This window comes from Malus domestica, chromosome 14 (genome assembly GCF_042453785.1).
Source record: "Malus domestica chromosome 14, GDT2T_hap1".
NCBI classification, from domain to species: domain Eukaryota; kingdom Viridiplantae; phylum Streptophyta; class Magnoliopsida; order Rosales; family Rosaceae; genus Malus; species Malus domestica.
The window spans coordinates 15,509,698-15,530,528 of NC_091674.1; the positions used below are offsets into that span (position 1 = coordinate 15,509,698).

At 38.2% G+C, this 20,831-nt stretch overlaps 3 protein-coding genes across 4 annotated transcripts; 2 read left to right on the forward strand and 1 right to left on the reverse strand.

The window, feature by feature from the left end:
• Positions 1 to 2,293: 2,293 nt before the first annotated feature.
• Positions 2,294 to 7,280, forward strand: LOC103415090 (uncharacterized). 2 transcript variants are annotated; one of them, XM_029092597.2, is made up of 8 exons: positions 2,294 to 2,773; positions 3,069 to 3,269; positions 3,355 to 3,477; positions 3,595 to 3,632; positions 3,728 to 3,824; positions 4,026 to 6,431; positions 6,514 to 6,651; positions 6,796 to 7,280. In XM_029092597.2, exons 1-8 carry the CDS (start codon positions 2,696 to 2,698, stop codon positions 7,045 to 7,047), a joined length of 3,333 nt encoding a protein of 1,110 aa, XP_028948430.2. In that variant the 5' UTR covers positions 2,294 to 2,695; the 3' UTR covers positions 7,048 to 7,280. The 2 variants fall into 2 exon arrangements, with proteins under 2 accessions (XP_028948430.2, XP_028948431.2); XM_029092598.2 differs by having other exon boundaries at positions 2,297 to 2,773; positions 6,867 to 7,280.
• A 3,421-nt stretch (positions 7,281 to 10,701) lies between these two features.
• LOC103454803 (uncharacterized) lies at positions 10,702 to 11,214 on the forward strand. Its single transcript, XM_008394399.1, has one exon. It carries the CDS (start codon positions 10,702 to 10,704, stop codon positions 11,212 to 11,214), a length of 513 nt encoding a protein of 170 aa, XP_008392621.1.
• Positions 11,215 to 19,075: 7,861 nt separating this feature from the next.
• Positions 19,076 to 20,035, reverse strand: LOC114821235 (protein LURP-one-related 3-like). Its single transcript, XM_070812454.1, has one exon. The coding sequence runs from the start codon at positions 19,965 to 19,967 to the stop codon at positions 19,314 to 19,316; it is 654 nt and encodes a 217-aa protein (XP_070668555.1). The 5' UTR covers positions 19,968 to 20,035; the 3' UTR covers positions 19,076 to 19,313.
• Between the last annotated feature and the right edge of the window lie 796 nt (positions 20,036 to 20,831).

Genomic DNA, 20,831 nt, shown 5'->3' on the forward strand with positions numbered 1-20,831 from the left:
CCTAACCCAATACAAAAACAATTATTAAAATAAAGGGTTAAACTCTGTTTACTACCCTCATGTTTCGTGGTTTTCAACATTTAGTACATCAAGTTTTTTCATCTCAGAGTCATATCTAAAGTGTTAATTTTGGGACAGTCTTATACATCCGTTAGTCAAATTGTTAGTTCTCCTGTTAAGTGATGATGTGGCGCCCATGTGGACAATGACTGGGCGTCACATGTCATTAAAAAATTAAAAAAAAATCCATCCCTTCTCCCCCTGCCCCCAACCCAGAAGAAGAAGAAGAAGAAGAAGAAGAAAGCACAAGGGCATGTATGTCAAAATCCAAAGTTTCATATTTATTGTTCCCCTAACCCAATACAAAAACAATTATTAAAATAAAGGGTTAAACTCTGTTTACTACCCTCATGTTTCGTGGTTTTCAACATTTAGTACATCAAGTTTTTTCATCTCAGAGTCATATCTAAAGTGTTAATTTTGGGACAGTCTTATACATCCGTTAGTCAAATTGTTAGTTCTCATGTTAAGTGATGATGTTGCGCCCATGTGGACAATGACTGGGCGTCACATGTCATTAAAAAATTAAAAAAAAAATCCATCCCTTCTCCCCCTGCCCCCAACCCAGAAGAAGAAGAAGAAGAAGAAGAAGAAGAAGAACAAAAAAAAACAAAAAAAAAACGAATCTGCAACCCAGAACAACAACAACAACAAAAAATCTGCAACCTAGAAGAACAACAACAACAACAAAAAAAAAAATAAAAAAAAAAAAAATCTGCAACCCAAAAGAAGAAGAAGAAGAAGAAGAGAAAGAAAAAAAAAAACAGCAGCCCAAACCCAGTTCGTGCCCCCGCGACCCACCTGCCTTCCCCTCCACCTTGCGACTGCGACCGCGTACCCTGAATATTCTTCTTCTGGGTTGCAGATTCGATTTTTTTTTTCTTCTGCTTCTTCTGCTTCTTCTGCTTCTTCCTCCTCCTCTTTCTTCTTCTTCTTCTTGGTTGCAAATTCGGTTTTTTTTTTCTTCTTCTGCTTCTTCTCCTTCTGGGTTGCAGATTCGGTTTTTCTTTTTCTTCTTCTTCTTCTTCTTCTCCTTCTTCCTTCTCCTTCTTCTTCTTTTTGGGTTTTGGTTACAGATTCAGTTTTTTTTTTCTTCTGCTTCTTCTCCTTCTTCCTCCTCTTCTTTCTACTTCTTCTTCTTCTGGGTTGCAGATTCGGTTTTTTTTTTCCCTTCTTCTGCTTCTTCTCCTTCTGGGATGCAGATTCGGTTTTTCTTTTTCTTTTTCTTCTTCTTCTTCTTCTCCTTCTTCCTTCTCCTTCTTCCTTCTCCTTCTTCTTCTTTTGGGTTTTGGTTGCAGATTCGGTTTTTTTTTTCTTCTGCTTCTTCTCCTTCTTCCTCCTTGTCTTTTTTCTTCTTCTTCTGGGTTGCAGATTCGGTTTTTTTTTTCTTCTTCTGCTTCTTCTTCTTCGGGGTTACAGATTCGGTTTTTCTTTTTCTTCCTTCTCCTTCTTCTTCTTCCTTCTCTTTCTTCTTCTTATTCTGGGTTGCAGATTCGGTTTTTTTTTTCTTCTTCTGCTTCTTCTCGTTTTGGGTTGCAGATTCAGTTTTTCTTTTTCTTCTTCTTCTTCTCCTTCTTCTTCTTTTGGGTTTTGGTTGCAGATTCGGTTTTTTTTTTCTTCTTCTGCTTCTTTTCCTTCTTCCTCCTCCTCTTTCTTCTTCTTTTTCTGGGTTGCAGATTCGGTTTTTTTTTTTTTTCTTCTTTTGCTTCTTCTTCTGGGTTGCACATTCAGTTTTTCTTTTTCTTCCTTCTCCTTCTTCTTCTTCCTTCTCTTTCTTCTTCTTCTTCTAGGTTGCATATTCGGTTTTTTTTCTTCTTCTTCTTCTTCTTCTCCTTCTTTTGGGTTTCGGGGCCCGGGGGGAGGGATGATTTTTTTTTAAAACTTTTATTTAATTAATTGTTTTAATATTTTTTTAATGACACATAGCGCCCAATTATTGTCTATATGGGCGCCATGTTATCACTTAACGGGAGAACTAACAGTTTGACTAAAAGATGTATGAGACTGTCCCAAAATTAACACTTTAGGTATGACTCTAGGATGAAAAAAACTTGATATACTAAATGTTGAAAACCATAAAACATGAGGGTAGTAAACAAAGTTTAACCCTAAAATAAATTAAGAAAAAAAAACCATTTAAATTAATTTTATATTGCATTAAATTATTAAATTATCTCACAGAAGTTTCTCCTTCGATTTTTTTACAACAAATTATAAATATATATTTTCTTCCCAATTTTTCTTTTGAAAAAGTTAGAATACATGTGTCTTTCTCTTTCCAAAGACTGTTACAAAGACAGAAGAGAAAGCTCCCCCAGATCTGCTTAATTTTGTTCTCTTTTGTTACATGTTTCTCCAACCCATTTCCCAACATCTACAGTCCAGTCCAAGCTTCTCTGAAATCCATACCACCGAGTCGAACTCGCACTGATCCAACCGAGTCAACTCAACTGTCCACACTGTTTTCATACCCTGTTTCTTCAGCCAATGAGCTATTACTTCAAAGGCACAGAGCTTGGTTATCAGCTGGGATTGGTCACTTCAGGAATGGTGATTTTCCTCCGGATTGCGCCGGAACTCCGGTGAGTGTTGGAGTTCCGGTGAGGTTTGTGTTGGGTTTTTGGTTTAGTGTAAAATGTTCAAGTCGGCGCGATGGAGAACCGACAAGAACAAGATCATGGAAGTCTTCAAATTGCAGTTCCATGCAACTCAGGTTGGTCTAAACTCATTGTCTATTGAAATTCAAGCTTTGTGATTATTTATGTCAATTGGGTTTTGTTTGGTGGCTGAGAAAATGCAGGAAAATGGAACACGGACAATATTTTATATTATTTGATCATCATTTTTGGCTCATTGAGTGTCTGAAAACAGAGAAAGTTAGAAAATTTATGTGCATTTGAGCATTGTACTGAAAGAGCCAACAAGTTATATGCAATTTGACGAGTGTGAATGTGATTGAGGTTTTCGGAGAATTATGTGTAAGATAGTGTTTGGTTTTGTGATTTCAGGTGACACAGTTGGGTGGGGACGCATTGCTGGTTTCTGTGATTCCCGTGGATGTGGGGAAGCCAACTGTGAAATCAGAGAAAGCTACAGTTCGAGACGGGAGCTGTCGATGGGAAAATCCGGTCTGTGAAACAGTTAAATTCGTCCGTGAGCCAAGAACTGGGAAGATCAAAGAGAGTGTCTACAACTTTGTTGTCTCAAGTGTATGAATTGTTTTGTTAGATTTTGTGTAGTGAACATTTTGTTCTGTTTATAAGTATCTTATTTTGGTATTCTTGTGTTGCATAGGGATCATCGAAGGGTAGTGTTCTGGGGGAAGTTTCTGTCGATTTTGCTGACTATGCCGAGGCTACTAAATCTTCCTGCGTCGCTCTTCCCCTTAAGAATTCAAATTCCAATGCAATTATGCATGTTAGGACTCTCCCACTTTGTCAAATTACGATATGTTAGAGATCTTCTTCCGAAAGGGGTTTACAAAAATAAAGACAACAATTTGATTATCGAACTCTTGTTTTTGTTGTTGAATAGGTTACCATTCAAAGGTTGGAAGCAAATGTTGATCCGAGGTATATCCAAATGTTTTTGTTTTTTTTCTGTATTTGTTGGAGTTTTCTTTTTTATGTTTCTTTATTGATTCTGTTTTGTTGGAGAAATTTTGAAGAGAGGTAGAAGGCGGTGAAGAGGCAAATGTTAACTCCGAAGATAGAAGCTTCAAGAACCTCTTAAGCAATAAGGATACTGATGAAAGCGTTTCAATTGTAAGTTTCTCACTTAAAGCTGCACATTTCATACGTTTTTGTATTGAAAAGCTTTCATTTTGTTGTTGTTGTGTTTCAAAATTATTACTTCTTTCTGTTGAGATGGTTGCAGGTTGGGCGGATAGGTGGTAGTAAAATTCATTTTTCTTCAATGCAAAGATCTTTTTCAATTGTTTTGAAAATTTTCTTGTCAATTCACAGGATGAGGGAATTAATAGAACCATCCAAATTGCTGAGCTCAACTGCAGAGCATCTATCGGATCGGACATTACATTGTCAAGTTCTGACAGCGGCTCTGGACTTGGTACTCCACGAGAACTTGGATCAAGAGACCCTTCCAACTTTCTGTCGTCTCTGAGTCACACCTCAGTACAACATAAACCTGATGTTTATGCCCAAACAAATATCTATGACGAGCATCAGCGGTCACAATGGGCATGGTCTGCAGACTCAGAACATGGAGCAAGTACTGATGGTTCAACAAAGAGTTCTCATGAAACCCTTCTAAGAGAACGGTCTCAACAGTCTTCAGATGACAACATTGAAAAGCTAAAGGCGGAGCTTCTTGTTCTAGTTAGACAAGCCAATATGTCAGAGCTAGAATTACAAACATTAAGGAAGCAGATAGTAAAAGAGACCAAAAAGGGGCAGGATCTTTCGAGAGAAGTCATTAGCTTGAAAGAGGAACGAGATTCTTTCAAGGCAGAATGTGAGAAACTAAAGTCCTTTTGGAAACGTGTGGATGATGCAAAAGTTAAAAACAGGTTCCAGTTAGAAGGTGGGGATCTACCGGCTCTTGTAGATGAAATCAGACAAGAACTGAGTTGTGAGAAGGACCTGACTTTCAATCTCCGCTTACAGCTCCAGAAGACACAAGAATCAAATTCTGATTTAATCCTTGCTGTACAAGACCTGGAGGAAATTTTGGAGCAGAAGAATAGTGAAATAGCAAATCTTTCCAACAGACCAGAATCCTGCGGTTATGCTGCAGGGTTGAAGGAAACCATCTTAAAAGGTGGGACAAGTGAGGATGAGGAGCAGATGGAGCTGGAGGATCTTGTTAAGGACCACAGCAATGCCATGGAAACACACCTGCTCGAGAGACAGATTGCCGAACTTTATGGTGAAATAGAAGTCTATAGGCGAGACAAAGATGTGCTCGAGATGCAAATGGAGCAGCTTGCACTTGACTATGAGATATTGAAACAGGAAAACCATGACATCTTATATAAACTAGAGCAAAGCCAACTGCAAGAACAACTTAGGATGCAGTACGAATGCTCGTCTCCCTCTGCTAGCATAAATGAGCTTGAATACCAAGTTGAGGATTTGGAAACAGAATTGAAGAAGCAGTCTGAAGATTTTTCAAATTCATTGGCTACCATAAGGGAACTTGAATCCCATATCAAAAGCTTGGAGGAAGAACTAAAGAAGCAGGCACAAGTATATGAGGCTGATTTAGAGGCTGTAACATGTGCCAAAGTTGCGGGTTTGGAAACAGAACTAAGGAAGCAGTCTGAAGATTTTTCGAATTTGTTGGCTACCATAAAGGAACTTGAATTCCATCTCAAAAGCTTGGAGGAAGAACTGGAGAAACAGGCGCAAGTATTTGAAGCTGATTTGGAGGCCGTAACATGTGCCAAAGTTGAGCAGGAGCAAAGAGCCATCCGAGCAGAGGACGCACTGCGAAAAACTAGATCAAAAAATGCTAATACAGCTGAGAGGCTTCAGGAAGAATTCCGAAGACTCTCTGTTCAAATGGCCTCGACATTTGATGCAAATGAAAAGGTAGCTCTGAAAGCAATGACAGAAGCTAGTGAACTGTGTGGGCAGAAGAGTCACCTAGAAGAACTGCTCCAGAAAACGAAGGATGAGCTCCAGGAAGTTAGAAATGATTATGAGGCAAGATTGCAGAAGCTCTCGAACCACTTAGACGAGAAAACCAAAGAGATGGAAGAGATTTTACTGGAAATGGACAACAATTACAAGCAGCTCGACCATCAGCAGAAACAAGAGGAAGAAGTTAAGGGAAATATCTCCCAGGTGATCTTACAACTCAAATCTCAGATTCAAAGGCTTACAGAAGAGAATAACAGCCTTTCTGAGCAAGTGGAGGAAAGCAAAAATTTGAGAGCTGATTTGGAACAAATGAAGAAATCAATCGAGGAAGCTGAGATGCGGATACAAAGAGGAAATGCAGAAAGAAATGAGCTGGTAAGTAAAATTTCTACTCTTAAGAAGGAAGCAGAGAAGTCATTGGAGGATTTGAATACAATGCGGCATCTCAAAGATGAAAAGGAGGTGACAGTTGGACTCCTAAAATCAGAGATAGAGGAGCTTAAAGCTCGGTGTAAAGACTTTAAACATGCTATATATGAGGATGAGGTTGAGAAGGAGAAACTTAGAAAGCAGGTATTCCAGCTTAAGGCTGACCTGAAAAAGAAGGAAGATGCACTCAGTACCGCTGAAAAGAAACTCAAGGAAAGCAACGGGCGTTCAATAGTTTCTGATGGAATTAAAATAACTCAGAGAAACATCAAGTCTTTGCCAGTTGCTCGTGGTTCGAAAGAAGTTGCATGTATGAAAGAAAGAATAAAATTGCTCGAGGTAAAATTTCAAATTCCTAGCAGTATTGAAACAATTTTGGCAGAGAATAACGTCTCAACTCCTATACTTTTAACTTTTACAGGGACAAATAAAATCGAAGGAAGCTGCTTTGGGAAACTCAACTGCTTCATTTTTGGAGAAGGAAAAGGATCTTCAGAACATAATCGAAAAGTTAGAGAGCACGGTGGAAGAAATAAATCAGAATAGTGCATTTCAAAAGGTAAGAAAACCTTCCATATTACGTAATGCATCTAATACAATGTCAGTTTGGGTAGTCTCTAACTGAGCGTCTTGCCTTTGTCTTTGTATATAAATGTTGTCATATTATATGTGTAATGATTGGTGCAATCATCATATCATACAGGTAACTGAAGATGCCGGTAGTGATAAAATTGCATCAGAACAAGAACTGAGACTTTTCACTGCTGATAACAGATACAGCGACTTATTAACTGAATTAGCATCATTGAAAGAGAGGAATATATCAATGGAAAGTGAACTAAAAGAGATGCAAGAGAGATATTCAGAAATAAGTCTCAAATTCGCAGAGGTCGAAGGTGAAAGACAACAGCTCGTAATGACAGTACGCAACCTCAAAAATTCCAAGAGGAGCTAATAACTGTTTTTCGATGTACTGGAACCATATTACCTTGTACAGTTGAAACAGCTAGGTATGCTTACATCAAAAGTCCAGACCTGAGTTCATTGTGTCTGCCCATTTGGCTTCATCTCAATTTTACCTAGCTTTCATGTCCTTGCCCCTTTTTTATGTAATTTTTTAAAGCTTGTCAAGGTTTCCATGACCAATATATATGACAATTTATATAATTAATATATTTTTTTTTTTAATTGTTTTTACCTTTTCATATTAGCATCTCTTGTCAATGTTAGCAGAACTAGAGTATTTTACAATCTCATATATAGAGGGTTTTCACTTCTGAACAAGAGTTCAACAGTTTTTGGACCACATTTGTTTGGCTTCAATCTATGTTGTATGCTGCATTCCTTTGGCGGGCGGCCTTATGGTCGACGTTTAGCATTTCTTCCTTTTTTCAGTTGTATTTTTTCTTTGTCGAGTTCCTTAGACAGAAAACCAGATCAAAGTTATGAATCATGACAAGTAATGATCTGTAACATCATTGATTAAGTACCTGATTTTCTTTTCGAAATTTAGTACCAAGTACTTGAAATTTGGGATGACTAGTGATGGCTGGCATTATTCGTTAGTAAATGATTTACGTACTTAATTCTCTTTTGTCATTTTGTCTAACAGATTTTGGTTGTAATAAACTTGTGCTCTGTTGATGCACAAAATCGGAGGTCTTGGAACAACGTAAATCCGATCGTGAATCTGCAAGAAAGTAAATAACACAAGATATATCATGGTTCATCCCAATGTTTGGGCTACGTCCACACTAATATTGTATTTCTCTGAGAGGATTGAGGATGAGAGGGTGAGAGCTTCTGAGGGTGAGAGAGCTCTTCCCATGGCCTAAGAATTGACCTCTCTTAATGAGGAGAGTGAGGGGTCCTTTTTATAGAATAAGGGCTCATCACTTATTACATATTTGCCCCTTCATTTATTACATGATTATATTTAAGTCCCTCGAGTATTTATACGAGATCTAAATATGGAGGCCCTAAGTATGGTACAAACAGTAGTCTCCCAAGTCTTCAGTCAAGAGAGTCTTTTGGCTGGAGAGTTGAAATTCAGTTAATGTGTGGGTCGAAGTAACTAGATGTCGTCTTGAACTATGCTCGATATGAGGCGGTGCTCAATCTAAAATGATGCTCAACTAGAAGTAGCACATGTTGCGAGGTTGCTCGATTTGTGGCTTATGTTGCTTTGGTTGGCTTGGCTTGTGGCGTTGAAGATAAGGGAGTCCATTTTATAGAATAAGGGCTCGCTCATCAATACATAAATGGACTAGAGTTGATGCTCGCGGCGAGGCGGTTACTCAGTAGGCGAAGATGCTCTCTAATGATGGTGAGGGAGTCCCTTTTATAGAATAAGGGCTCGCTCATCAATACATAAGTGATGGGTTAAAAGTGATGCTCGCGGTGAGGCGGTTGCTCAGCTGGTGGCGATGCTCTCTAATGAAGGTGAGGGAGTCCCTTTTATAAAATAAGGGCTTGCTCCTCAGTACGTGAATAATGGGTGCTCTCTAATGAAAGTGAGGGAGTCCTTTTTATAGAATAAGGGCTCGCTCCTCAGTACATAAATAATGGGCTAAGTCCCCCAAGTATTTTTCATGAGGCCCAGTTGAGGCCCAATATATGGTACATAATGTAGTCCCCCAAGTCTTTAGTCAATAGAGTCTACTGGCTAGAGACTTCAAATTGAATCCATGTATGGGCCGAAGTGGTGGTTGTTCGGAGGCGGTATTTGTATACCCTGCATTGAAGCTTTGTAGGTGAACCTTTGCAAGTGAAGTTTTGAAGCTGGAGCTTTTGTAAATGAAGCTTTTGAAGCCGTAGCTTTTGTAAATGAAGCTTTTGAAGCTAGAGCTCTCGAAGCTGGAGCTCTGTAAATGAAGCTTTCGAAGCTGATTGACATGAGTGATGCTTATGAATGTTTATGTTGATTTGACATGAGTGATGCTCATGGATGTTGACATAGTGATGCTCATGAATGTTGATATGAATGATGTTCATGAATGTTTATATATGATTGATATGAGTGATGCTCATGAATGTTTATGTATGATTGACATGAGTAATGCTCATGTATAATTTTGGAGTACTGGATGTACTTTTGATCACCTGGTTGGTGATAATAGCGGCAGGCTACCGAATAATTTTGGAGTACTGGGCGTACTGTAATTTTTTGTAGTACTGGACGTACTTTTGATCACCTGGTTGGTGGTAATAGCAGTAGGTTGCCGAATAATTTTTTATAGTACTGGACGTACTTTGATCACCTAATGGGTGATAATAAAGGCAGGTTGCCAAATAATTTTGGAGTACTGCACGTAGTTTTGATCACCTGGTTGGTGATAATAGGGGGTCTGGCTCTTTTGGGCATACGGGTCTTCGCCCTCCACATAACATTCCAGCCCACTATTTTGGGCTTGCCGACAATTTGCCTTTTTTTTTTTTTTTTGTGGCATGCTGCATTATTTCTTTCTTTATGATTACCCTCTAGTGGGTTTATACAGATGTCTGCAAAAGATAAAAAAATAAAAAATAAATCACATCATTAAAAAATAAATCTAACCCTCTGCTCAATGGGTCACGCCCATAATTCCTTTTTCTACATGCCATCACCACCACAATTATGTCTGCTTCTTTTGCTTTTGCTTTTACTTTCTCTTTTCCATTTCCTGCATGTTCTCCTGTAAAACGTAACAGCAGCCTGGACAGCCTTGACACCACCCACTTGCTTTTCTTGCTTTTCTCTAGAGTGATAGTTGCCTGGACAACCTAAAACCACATGGAATACTGTCAGCCTTGTCGAACCCAAATCTGGTACCAAAGTAGAAAGCAACATAAACTAGCTAGGCATTACTATGAACAGCAACCAAAGATAGCAATCCTTTTTCTGCCATGCCATGCCATCGGGTTTCCCACTGCCTGTGGATGGGTGGGTTCTCTTGTTGAAGAAACCTGACCCGGAAAATGCTTGGTATGGCGGGAGAAAGAGCATGGAGCTGTCCAGGATTTCATGTAAACTCCTTGAATATCTCCACGCAAAGCCAGCAGTTGATACTGCTCCAATAATGCTTCCTGTAAGACCAAATTTCACTGTGATTGTGGCGGACACTGGTAGCTGCAACCCGTAACCTCCGTCTTCTTCTCGATACCCCACACTACAATCAATCATTTCTCACTTTTAGTCTTTCATGGCGTCGAAGCTGAAGATTACAGGGACATAGACGGGCGTGCTGGAGGTTGAATTGAAGAATTAGACCGTGCCCATGTTGCGAGACGAAGTTGCAAAGCGATCAAACTGCGACCCCAATTTGATCAATCTGATTTGCGCCTGCAGGGTCTTGAAAGACGGCGGTGGCGATGAGAAGCTCGCCCAAGTGGGTATCAAGAACAACGCCAAGATTCTTGCCAGTCGGGTGTGCGCGGAAGAGGGCAAGTCGTTGAAGGAGGAGTTGATGGTTGAGGGGGAACGCTCTCGAAGAGGGGACATAAATAGTCAAAAGTACAAATTTTCGAACAAAACCCCTTCGCTTTTTCATGCCGCTACCATTGAATTTGAACAAAACTCTTTGAAGCCGCCCCGTTCCGCTCCATTTCACTCCATCATCACTTTTCAGCCATGGCGAAGCTCAAGCTCTCAGAGAGTCAAGACCTGACCCAAATAAAGCGCATAGGTGCACACTCCCACATCCACGGCCTCGGCCTCGATTCTGCCCTAGAAGCCCACGATATCTCACAAGGCATGGTAGGCCAGACTTTCGCTCAAAAGGCCACCCGCGTCATTCTCCAGTTGATCAATGAAGGAAAAATCACGGGTCGGGCTGTTCTTCTAGCGAGTCAGCTCGAAACCGGCAAGACTGCCATTGCCATAGGCAAGGCGAAGTCGCTCGGCCTCGAAACCCCGTTCGTGATGTTGGTCAGAAGCGAGCTCTTTTCTCTGAAGATGTCAAAGATCGAAGCCCTAATGCAAGCTTTTAGGAAAGCCATTGGGGTTAGAATCAAGGAAAAGACTGAGATCATCGAGGGCGAGGTTGTGGAGGTTCAAATTGACTGGCCTGCGGTGGCCGGAGTAGCTTCAAAGACAGGGAAATTGACGCTAAAGACGACAGAGATGGAGACCATGTACAATTAAGGGACTACTGGGTGGGAATAGTGAACGATGTGGTGTGGAGGAATGGCGGGTAAAATGGTAATTGCATTACCGAAGACAGTGAAGCAACTCAGTATGAGGATCGAGAGCTGTACAAACACTGCAGGAGAACCCATGTTTTGTTTCTTCCTCTCTGTAGATTGAATGGGTGTGTCTCTGAGTGTGGGTGTTGGATTGTTGGTTCTTGGGTTTCTGCAAATTCACGGTGGCAGTGAAAAAATGAAAGAGAATCGATATAGCTTTTTGTATCGATTCCCACAGACGGCACCAAATGTTGATGCACAAAACTGGAGGTCTTGGAACAACGTAAATCCGACCGTGAATCTGCAAAAAAGTAAATAACACAAGATATATCGTGGTTCACCCCAATGTTTGGGCTACGTCCACATTGATATTGTATTTCTTTAAGAGGATTGAGGATGAGAGGGTGAGAGCTTCTAAGGGTGAGAAAGCTCTTCCCATGGCCTAAGAATTAGCCTCTTTTAATGAGGAGAGTGAGGGGTCATTTTATAGAATAAGAGCTCCTCACTTATTACATATTTGCCCCTTTATTTATTACATAATTACATTTGAGTCCCCCGAGTATTTATACGAGATCTAAATACGGAGGCCCTAAGTATGGTACAAACATGCTCATATGCCAAGTGTAATGTCTTATCAACCTTTCATTTTCAATTGCTCATATGCTTTGTAATTGCCATGTGTCATAGTCACAGTGACTAATGTATTTGAAGGTCATGATGACTAATGTAAGAGGATGAATGGGGCATGAATGAAGTGTGCGCATTATGCAACAGTTAGAATGTTGCAGCTGTGATTATTCCTTTGTCAACTCTCTCTCTCTCTCTCTTTTAGCTTTCTTCTTTGTTTTGCCCCTAAACTCCAAAACCATTGCTGAAATGCTTTGAGCTATTCAAATTTTAACATGGTATTGAGAGCTCAGGTTCTATATGGGATCGAGGCGTCAAATTTGTGATCGTTGTGCTTGAAATCCAACTTGAACCTTTCAACTCAACTCTTCCAACTCAGTTCTCAAATGATTGGATTGAGTGTAGTGATCTCAAGGCTCCAATATTCAACGGTGACAACTATGAATTTTGGAAGATTCGTATGAGAACCATCTTTAAATCTCATGGGATCTGGGATTTAGTGGAAAAAGCACTTGAAATTTCAAAATCGAAGGGCAAGAAGGTAAAAGCCAAAGGTTATACTGCTGTGGAGAAATCTTCTCTTAGTGATAAGCAAATGAATTATGAAAATTCTTTGGGTATTATCTATGGAGTTATTACAAAAGACATTTTCCTAGAATCTCGAATGAGGAGGCCTCAAAGGGTGCTTGGGATATTTTACATAAAGAATTTCATGGCGATAAACAAGTAAGATCCATTTAGCTGCAACGTGAATATCGTGATTTTGAGTTCACAAGGATGAAGGATGATGAAACTTTGTCTGTGATAGGAGCATATTTATGCGACTTAGTTAGCTTGTTTTCTTGCATTTTCATAGCTAGTTTCTACTTATTATAATGTTTTAAGTTATTTTCGTGTGTTTGTAGGTCCAAATGACAAAGTTGGCAAGAAAGTACATTTTGAAGCATTTTAGAGCAGTTTTGGGCATCAAATGGATAGCTTATGAGTGGAGCAAGATGGATGGACGAATTTGAAGACCAAAGATATCAAGGAATGTACTAAAGAGTTAAAGAAATAAATCCAAGACAAAGACGATAAGGAATCAGCTTAAAAGAATGAACATTATCCAAAACCTTATCCAACCTTATCTTATCTTATCCATTCCTAATCTAGCCTTATCTTATCTTATCTTATTCAAATCAGTTTGTGCCTTAATTCTAGCCATTTATAAGGGATAATTATGCATTTAAAATACATATTTCAAATTCTAGAACCTGTATCCCTTATGTGCCGCATATATGCCCTCTCCTTGGTGATTTAGGAATTGTAATCCTTCTCTGAACCCATGTCATGTATCCTTGTCCCTTTAGGTTCAGAAATTTGTGCTGAAGCATCTTTTCTAGAAGCTTTAAAACCTACCGCACCTTTCTAGCCTAATTCCCCTTGGTTTCTGATTGTTTTAACCCATTCCACTTGGGTTTTGGTTACACAATCTTATTCCTACTCAGCCTTATGCCGTGCCTAGCCTATAAATACATCATTCTGCCGCACAAATCAGACCACCACCCTCTACCATATAACTATACACCACGCACCCATATATTTAGATATAATTGAGAGAGTTCAAAGGTGTGCTTGCAAGGAAGGAAGGAAGGAGCTTTGTGCCGTGGCTTGCAATCCAAGGAGGGTTCGCAATTTTCCATTGGAGTTGCTAGGACGTTCCTGGTTCTTTCTATCCTTACATTTGTTTCAATGTTTGTTTTAATTTGGTTTTATGTTTTCAAAGACATGAGGAACTAATTTCTTTTTAGTTGGAGGTGAATTCGAAGCCATGATTATATGCTTTATATGAATTGATTACATTCAGTTATTGTTTCTTGAGTCTTGAATGTGATTTGCTTATCTGAGTTATTAAAACTTGTTTATGTATGTTGATTGAGGATGCATACTGAGTTTGCATGCATGAACTTGATGCTAGAGTATAAGGGAGTTTCACGTAATTGTTATGAACTTATATTCACAAGTAGTAAAAGTCACTAGTCATGATTGTGTTAAGTAAATCCTAAGCAGGAGTATCATGCTTTTCATAGTTATGAATGCATCGTCAATGCTTATGGTTTTCAAAGAACTTAATGACCTTTGATATGTCTTTCTATCATACTTTTCATAGTTAGGGAATTTGATAAGGATAATTTGGTTGTGATGCGTATTCCATCTAATTCAAGGAATTAAGGAAAATCTAATGGTTAATTTATGCTATCACGGTTAACTTGAGGTGTTGCCATTCATGGTTTAAAGGAATAATAACTGGAAATTGGTTTGTTTGCATATGTCATGTGTGGCAAAGGATCCTCTAACTAGCCTTTCACCCTCTTCAATTCACCAAATTCATTTTTATAAAGTGTTTTATGCAAAGTTTTTGTTTTAAGTTTTAAATTCGTCAAAAACAATTCCCCTTCCATTGAGTCTTGTTAATTGAGTTATAATATGTTTTCTTTCAATCTCTTGAGTCAAGTTAAGTTTTATTTTCGTCCAAATCACTTGTTAGGTCTAGAATTGAGTCTTTTTGATTGTTTGTTGCTGTTTTGAGTGTTTTGAGTCAATTTTGAGTTTATAGAGTCTAGTTTAGTGTTTTTGAGTCTTATTTGTGTTGATTAGCATCCCTAGTTAATCCCTGGTTTAGAACGATCTCTACTTACATCTTTACTACAATTGTCAACAATAGGGTTTAATTGTGTGTCAAGTTAATTTTCACATCAGTCTGTGTATGTGACTCGCCTTCTTGAGTTTGTAAATCAAATGACGAGCTTTAGTAAGGATTTACCCAAAGAGGTTAAAAAATTTCTCATAAGTTTAACAAGAGCTTATGATCCTGCTGAACAAACCAAGGATATTGAAACCATTGAACTGCAAGAAGCAGTGGCTGCCTTGAAAGGGCTTAAGCAACACCTTGATAGACATGCTGAGGGTGCTACTGAAAGAGCATTTGCCAGTATTAATGTCAATCCAAAGGGATCTCAGTTCACCTCTTCTTTTGGTAACTCTAAGCCAAAGAAGAATTAGAAATCAAAGGGTAAGAAATGGGATTCTAAACCTCAACATGTTGTAAACCAAGGTGTCAAAAATGATCAAAGATGCAAGTCTGATCATCCTAAAGGGAAATGTAAGATATGTGACAAACTTCACTATGGTGAGTGCTGGTTTAAAGGGAAACCAAAATGCCATGGATGCAATCGATTTGGCCATCTTGTTAAGGATTGTGATCAGTCTAACAGGACTAGACAACAAGTCAATTTTGCTAATCAGTTAATTGAATCAGCAACAATGTTTTATGCTTGCCATTCTGCTACTATTGGAAAAGATGTGAATGTTTGGTATGTTGATAGTGCCTGTAATAATCATATGACCTCTCATGAATCCTTGGTTATTGATGTTGATAAAACTGTAAAGTGTATAGTTATAATTGGTATTGGAGATCTAGTACAATCAACTGGCAACTAGTTATAGAAATGAAGGGTGGAACTAGATATATTAAAGAGGTTACGAATGTGCTTGGTTTAGATGAAAATCTATTGAGTGTAGGTCATATGGTAGAGCATGGATATTGACTTGTATTTGGTGATCTCATGGTTGATATTTATGGAGATAGACAGATGGAAGAATTGATTGTAAGTGTTCTAATGAAGGAAAATAGATGTTTTCCTTTATCTATACAATATATTAACCAAACTATGGTTAATAAAGCAACAATTAAGGAATTATCCTGGAAGTGGCAAATGAGGTTTTAGCATCTAAACTACACTAGTTTGATGCTTCTACAAGACAAATGGTGCATGGTTTACCCTAGATTGCAAGTCTTTAAGCATGTTTGTTCTAGATGTGCTACAGGGAAGGGACACGGGGAACCATTTGACAAAGATAAAGTTTGGAGAGCATCAAAACCTTTTGAGTTAATTCATTCTGACATATATGGTCCAATGCAGATCACTAATCTTGGCCCCGGGGGGGGGGGAGAAGCAATAGATTCTTTCTCACTTTCATTGATGATCACACGAGAATGTGTTGGGTATTTTTTTTTGCAGCATAAATCACAAGTGTTTTGCATTTTCAAAAGATTTAAAGCCATGGTAGAACTGCAGAGTGACCATTAGATTAAAATGCTCAGAAGTGACAGGGGTGGTGAATATACATCTATGGAATTTTCTAGGTTCTGTGAAGACATGGGACTGGAAAGACAACTAATTGTAACCTACTCTCTATAACATGATGGTGTTACAGAGAGAAATAACAGAACTATAGTTGAAATGGTTAGAACTATGATGTACGGGAAGAAAATTCCATTGAAGTTTTGGGCTGAGGTTGTGAACACAACAATGTACCTACATAATAGGTGTCCAACAAGTGCTCTGAACAATGAGGCTCCATTTGAAGCCTTTACTGGGAGAAAACCAGGGGTCAAACACCTAAGAATATTTGGTTCTCTATGTTATAGTCATATCCCATCACAGTAAAGGCACAAACTGGAGGAAACTGGTGAGAAGTGTTTGTTGGATATGGTGTATGTGAAAAAAGATATAGAGTTTTCAACTTGACAACTCAGAAGGTAATTCTATCAACTAGTGAAGAAGTGCAATTGTCCATTTATTTGGATATTGAAGAAGATTCAAATATAATTGAGTTGATGTTGATTCTGCTGATTCAACTTGGTACAAACTCCTCTAAGATTATTTGCAACAAATGAAATGCAACCATCTCAGGGAACAAATACTCTTGGTTCCTCATCTTCAACTTCAAGGGCTTATTATCACAGTCTACTGAAGTGGAAGAGTTTGAGTGAAGTGTATGCACTATCTAAAATGAGCAGTAATGAACCTGAAGACTTCAACGAAGCAGTCAATGATGAAACTTGGAAGAGGGCAATGAATGAAGAAATGAAGATGATAGTGGAGAATTCTACTTGGGAATTGGTTAATAGGCCAAGAAATAAGCTTATTGTAGGGGTTAAATGGGTATACAAAAGAAAATTGAATCTGGATGGGTCTATTAAAAAACACAAGGTAGGTCTTGTAGCAAAGGGTTACATACAGAAATTAGGAGTGGATTTCAATGAAACCTTTGCCTCTATGGCAAGTTTAGATACAATTAGGACTCTCATTGCTCTTGTAGCTCAAAAAGGTTAGAAATTATGGCAGTTGAATGGGGTTGTTGAAAAGGAGGTGTACGTGGACCAACTAGATGGCTTTGTGATTGAAAAGGTTGATAAGGAAGGCTCTCTATAGGTTGAAGAAAGCTCCAAGAGCCTATTAGCTAAAATCTATACCTATTTGATTCACTGTGGTTTTCACAGAAGCTCAAGTGAAGCAATATTATATGTGAAGACTAAGGAAAGTGTTGGCACTTTAAGTGTGTCAATCTATGTAGACGACATAGTATACACTGGAAGTAGTGCAGAAATGATGAATGAATTCAAGTATGAGACAATTGAGATGCCTTTAGGCTTACTTCACCATTTCCTTGGAATGGGAGTAACTCAAATTGAAGGGAGTATATTTATCCACTAGAAAAATTATGCTTTGAGTCTCTTCGAAATATTTGCGCTCAAAGATTGTAAACCAGTGAGCACTCCATGGGTTGTAACTAATAAGTTGAGAAGATAGGATGTTTACGAACCTGCAGATGAGAACTTGCATAGAAAAATTGTAGAGAGTTTGCTATATTTGACAGCAACCAAACATGATATCATGTTCTTTGCTAGTTTGCTTGCAAGATTTATGCACAAGCCATCTATGAAGCATTATGGTGTTGCTAAAAGGGTTCTAATGTATATCCAAGGAACAATTGATTATGGAATTGAATACTTGTTTGGTAAATCAGCTTTGTTAATTGGTTACTGTGATAGTGACTGGAGTGGCTCTGAGGAGGATATGAAAAGTACTTCAAGATAAGCATTCTCTTTTGGAAGTGTTGCATTTTCATGGCCTTTAGTTAAACAACATAGTGTGGCTTTCTCAACTGCAGAAGTTGAGTGTGTCAGTGCAGCTGAAGTAACCACACAAGCCATCTAGCTTAGATTTGTGCTTGAAGACTTTGGAGAGGAAGTAGATGCAACTCATTTACTGTGTGTTAACAATTCCACGACAGCTATGTCTAGGAATCGTGTGTTTCATTTCATCAAGGATGCAATTAAGGAGTTATTGATTTGATATATTGCATGAGTGAAGAACAGATTGCTGATATCTTCTTCACAAAGGCTCTTTCTAAAGATCGGTTCAATTACTTGGGAGGTCTTCTTGGATGGAAACTAGTTAGTCATTTAAAAGGGAGTGTTGAGAAGTAAATTGCTTACTAATTTCTTGTTAGTAAATGATTTACTTACTTAATTCTCTTTTATCATTTTGTCTAACAAATTTTGGTTGCAACAAACTTGTGCTCATATGCCAACTGTGAGGTCTTAGATCAATCTTTCATTTTCAACGGCTCATATGTTTTGTAATTGCCATGTGTCATAATCACAGTGGCTAATGTATTTGAATGGTCATGATGACTGATGTAAGAGAATGAATGGTGGTATGAATAAAATGTGCGCATTATGTAACGTTAGAATGTTGCAGCTGTGATTATTCATTTGTCAGCTCTCTCTCTCTCTCTCTCTCACTCTCTGAGCTTTCTTCTTCGTTTTGCTCCCTAAAATCCAAAAGCATTTCTGAAATGCATGAGTTATTCAAATCTTAACATCTTCAAGTAACTTTCTTATTAGAATTTGTCCTAATTTGGCCATTTGATCGAGTGGCCTTCAATCTCCGGTGTTGATTCCAGATGAAGTCTAGTCACCTATAAAGAAAATTTCAGATGCTTCTAATTTGCCATTTCTGCAATTGCTAACAATATGTCGCTTTCTCTTTTGCCCCATCCATGCGTGCTTGTCTGCTGCAGAAAATGTACAATGCTCCAAAACTTATTCTTTTGGATGCTTTTGTTTAATGAGAAGCTAGGTTAATTAAGTTCCAAGCTTAAAGCATATTGTTGGGTTGTGTTCTTTTTTTCTTTTCTAAAACAAATACTGAACTACTCTAATCTACAAGAAGGAAATTTCAAACTTGATTACAAAGGCATGGACATACTATTCTAGACAACTGGCTTAACTCGTATTTGTTTGGGTGTGTTAATACATGATGAAAGCTTAACCTTCTGAATTAGGCTGAAACTCATAACAGTAAATAGAAAATGAATGATTTGATCGATTTCTCACTGTGCAGTACATTATTGGTTAAAAGTAAAAATTCCCACAAAAAGAAGAAAAGAGAGGAAATAACCCCAATGAGCAACATCACTGCTCAACAAAAAGCTTCTATATCTAACAACCTACCCTAGTATTATCTAACAACCTACCCTAGTATTTGCAAAAACCTTCTATATATAGCAAAGCTGCCATGTTAATTAAAAATGCTAAACTCATAATTGATGCCTAATTAAGCCATAAACAATGACTAGAGCCATGATAAAGGAATGATCCACATGAGCCTCCACAAACAAAGTCATTACATCATCTCCCAATACTACTCCTGAACTTGACTGCTTTTGCTTGGCTTCTGCTACAATTCCTCCATTGTTGTCTCTTACTATGAAAGCTGATGCTGATTTACCGTTCGAACCCTCTAAACTGTAGCAATCGCTAACAGATCGCATCGTTACTTTATATAAAGACACTTTACTTCCAAGAACAAATCTGCAACTTTTTCTAACTTGAAACGTTGGCTTATTGGCACCAATGTTATGATTGCTTTCATAGCCTTTCCAATTTGGGAAACCACACATTTTCTTCTCAAATACAGTAAACAGAAGCTTGCCGTGGAGATCCATGAGATAAACTTCATTGCTGTGTTTGTTGTCGTAGTTATCGATTCGATACACAACCTCACCATTTGCATCAAACGCAGTGCATCCGTTTCCTTGCATCACAAGCGATTTCATCCATATAGTGAACGTTTCTCTCTTTGACGTCAGATACTTGGTAGTACACAAACTACTAGTAGTAGTAGTAGAGCAGCAAGAAGCATCAACCCTACTACTACCATTTGCTATTATGAAAGGATGAACCTTGGCCATTTGACGGCAGCAGATATGAGAGAGAGAACTTCAACTTTTGGTCTAATTGTGGAAGAAGAGATATGCTTGGTGTGTGAGACTTGTCCAAATTTATATGACTAAAAGGGCAAGATACCCTACAGAATTATTAACAAATTTGTTTTAAATTTTAGTATTGGTCATGACTAATGACTCGTCAAAAGAGCTCCACATATGTGATATGTGGCTATGAATATTGGGCATATTAAAAATGGAAATTTCATATGGAATTTAAATTGTATTTTTATCACTTAAAAAATGAATTGTGCATTTATCTTGTATAACCTTGTTGTAGGCGGTCAGTAGTGTTCTGGGGAATAAAAGGGGACTTTAACATCATTTGGTGGGTTGTTGACACATGGCTAGCTAACAGCGACATCTCACAATATATTTTACCGACAAAACATATTTATATAAAAATAAGTTCGGAACTTAATTAATTACGTTTATATGTTTTGATCATATCCGAGTTCTTATCTCTAGTTATATGGTTGGACGATGAGAATGTTACACGTTAGGGCATGGCTGTCCTTGTCAGAGTGTCAGTTAACGAATCTTATGCATGAGTATGACAAGTTTGAACTCTCACCACATCCGAACTAAAAAAAATAAATAAATAAACCTGTGAGGATTTTTTTGGATACGAAATTGGTGATGGGAGGAATCAAAATTTCGGACTTCGGCCGCAGCCGAGAGTTATTTTAACCGATTGAACTATAACCTCAATACATTTAACACATTAAAATAAAATATTATAACACTTAATATTACTGTTAATAGTTTTTTTTTATATTTATAAATAAGAGATCTCTTATTCGAATTTCGAAAAATACAAGTTTGTTAGTC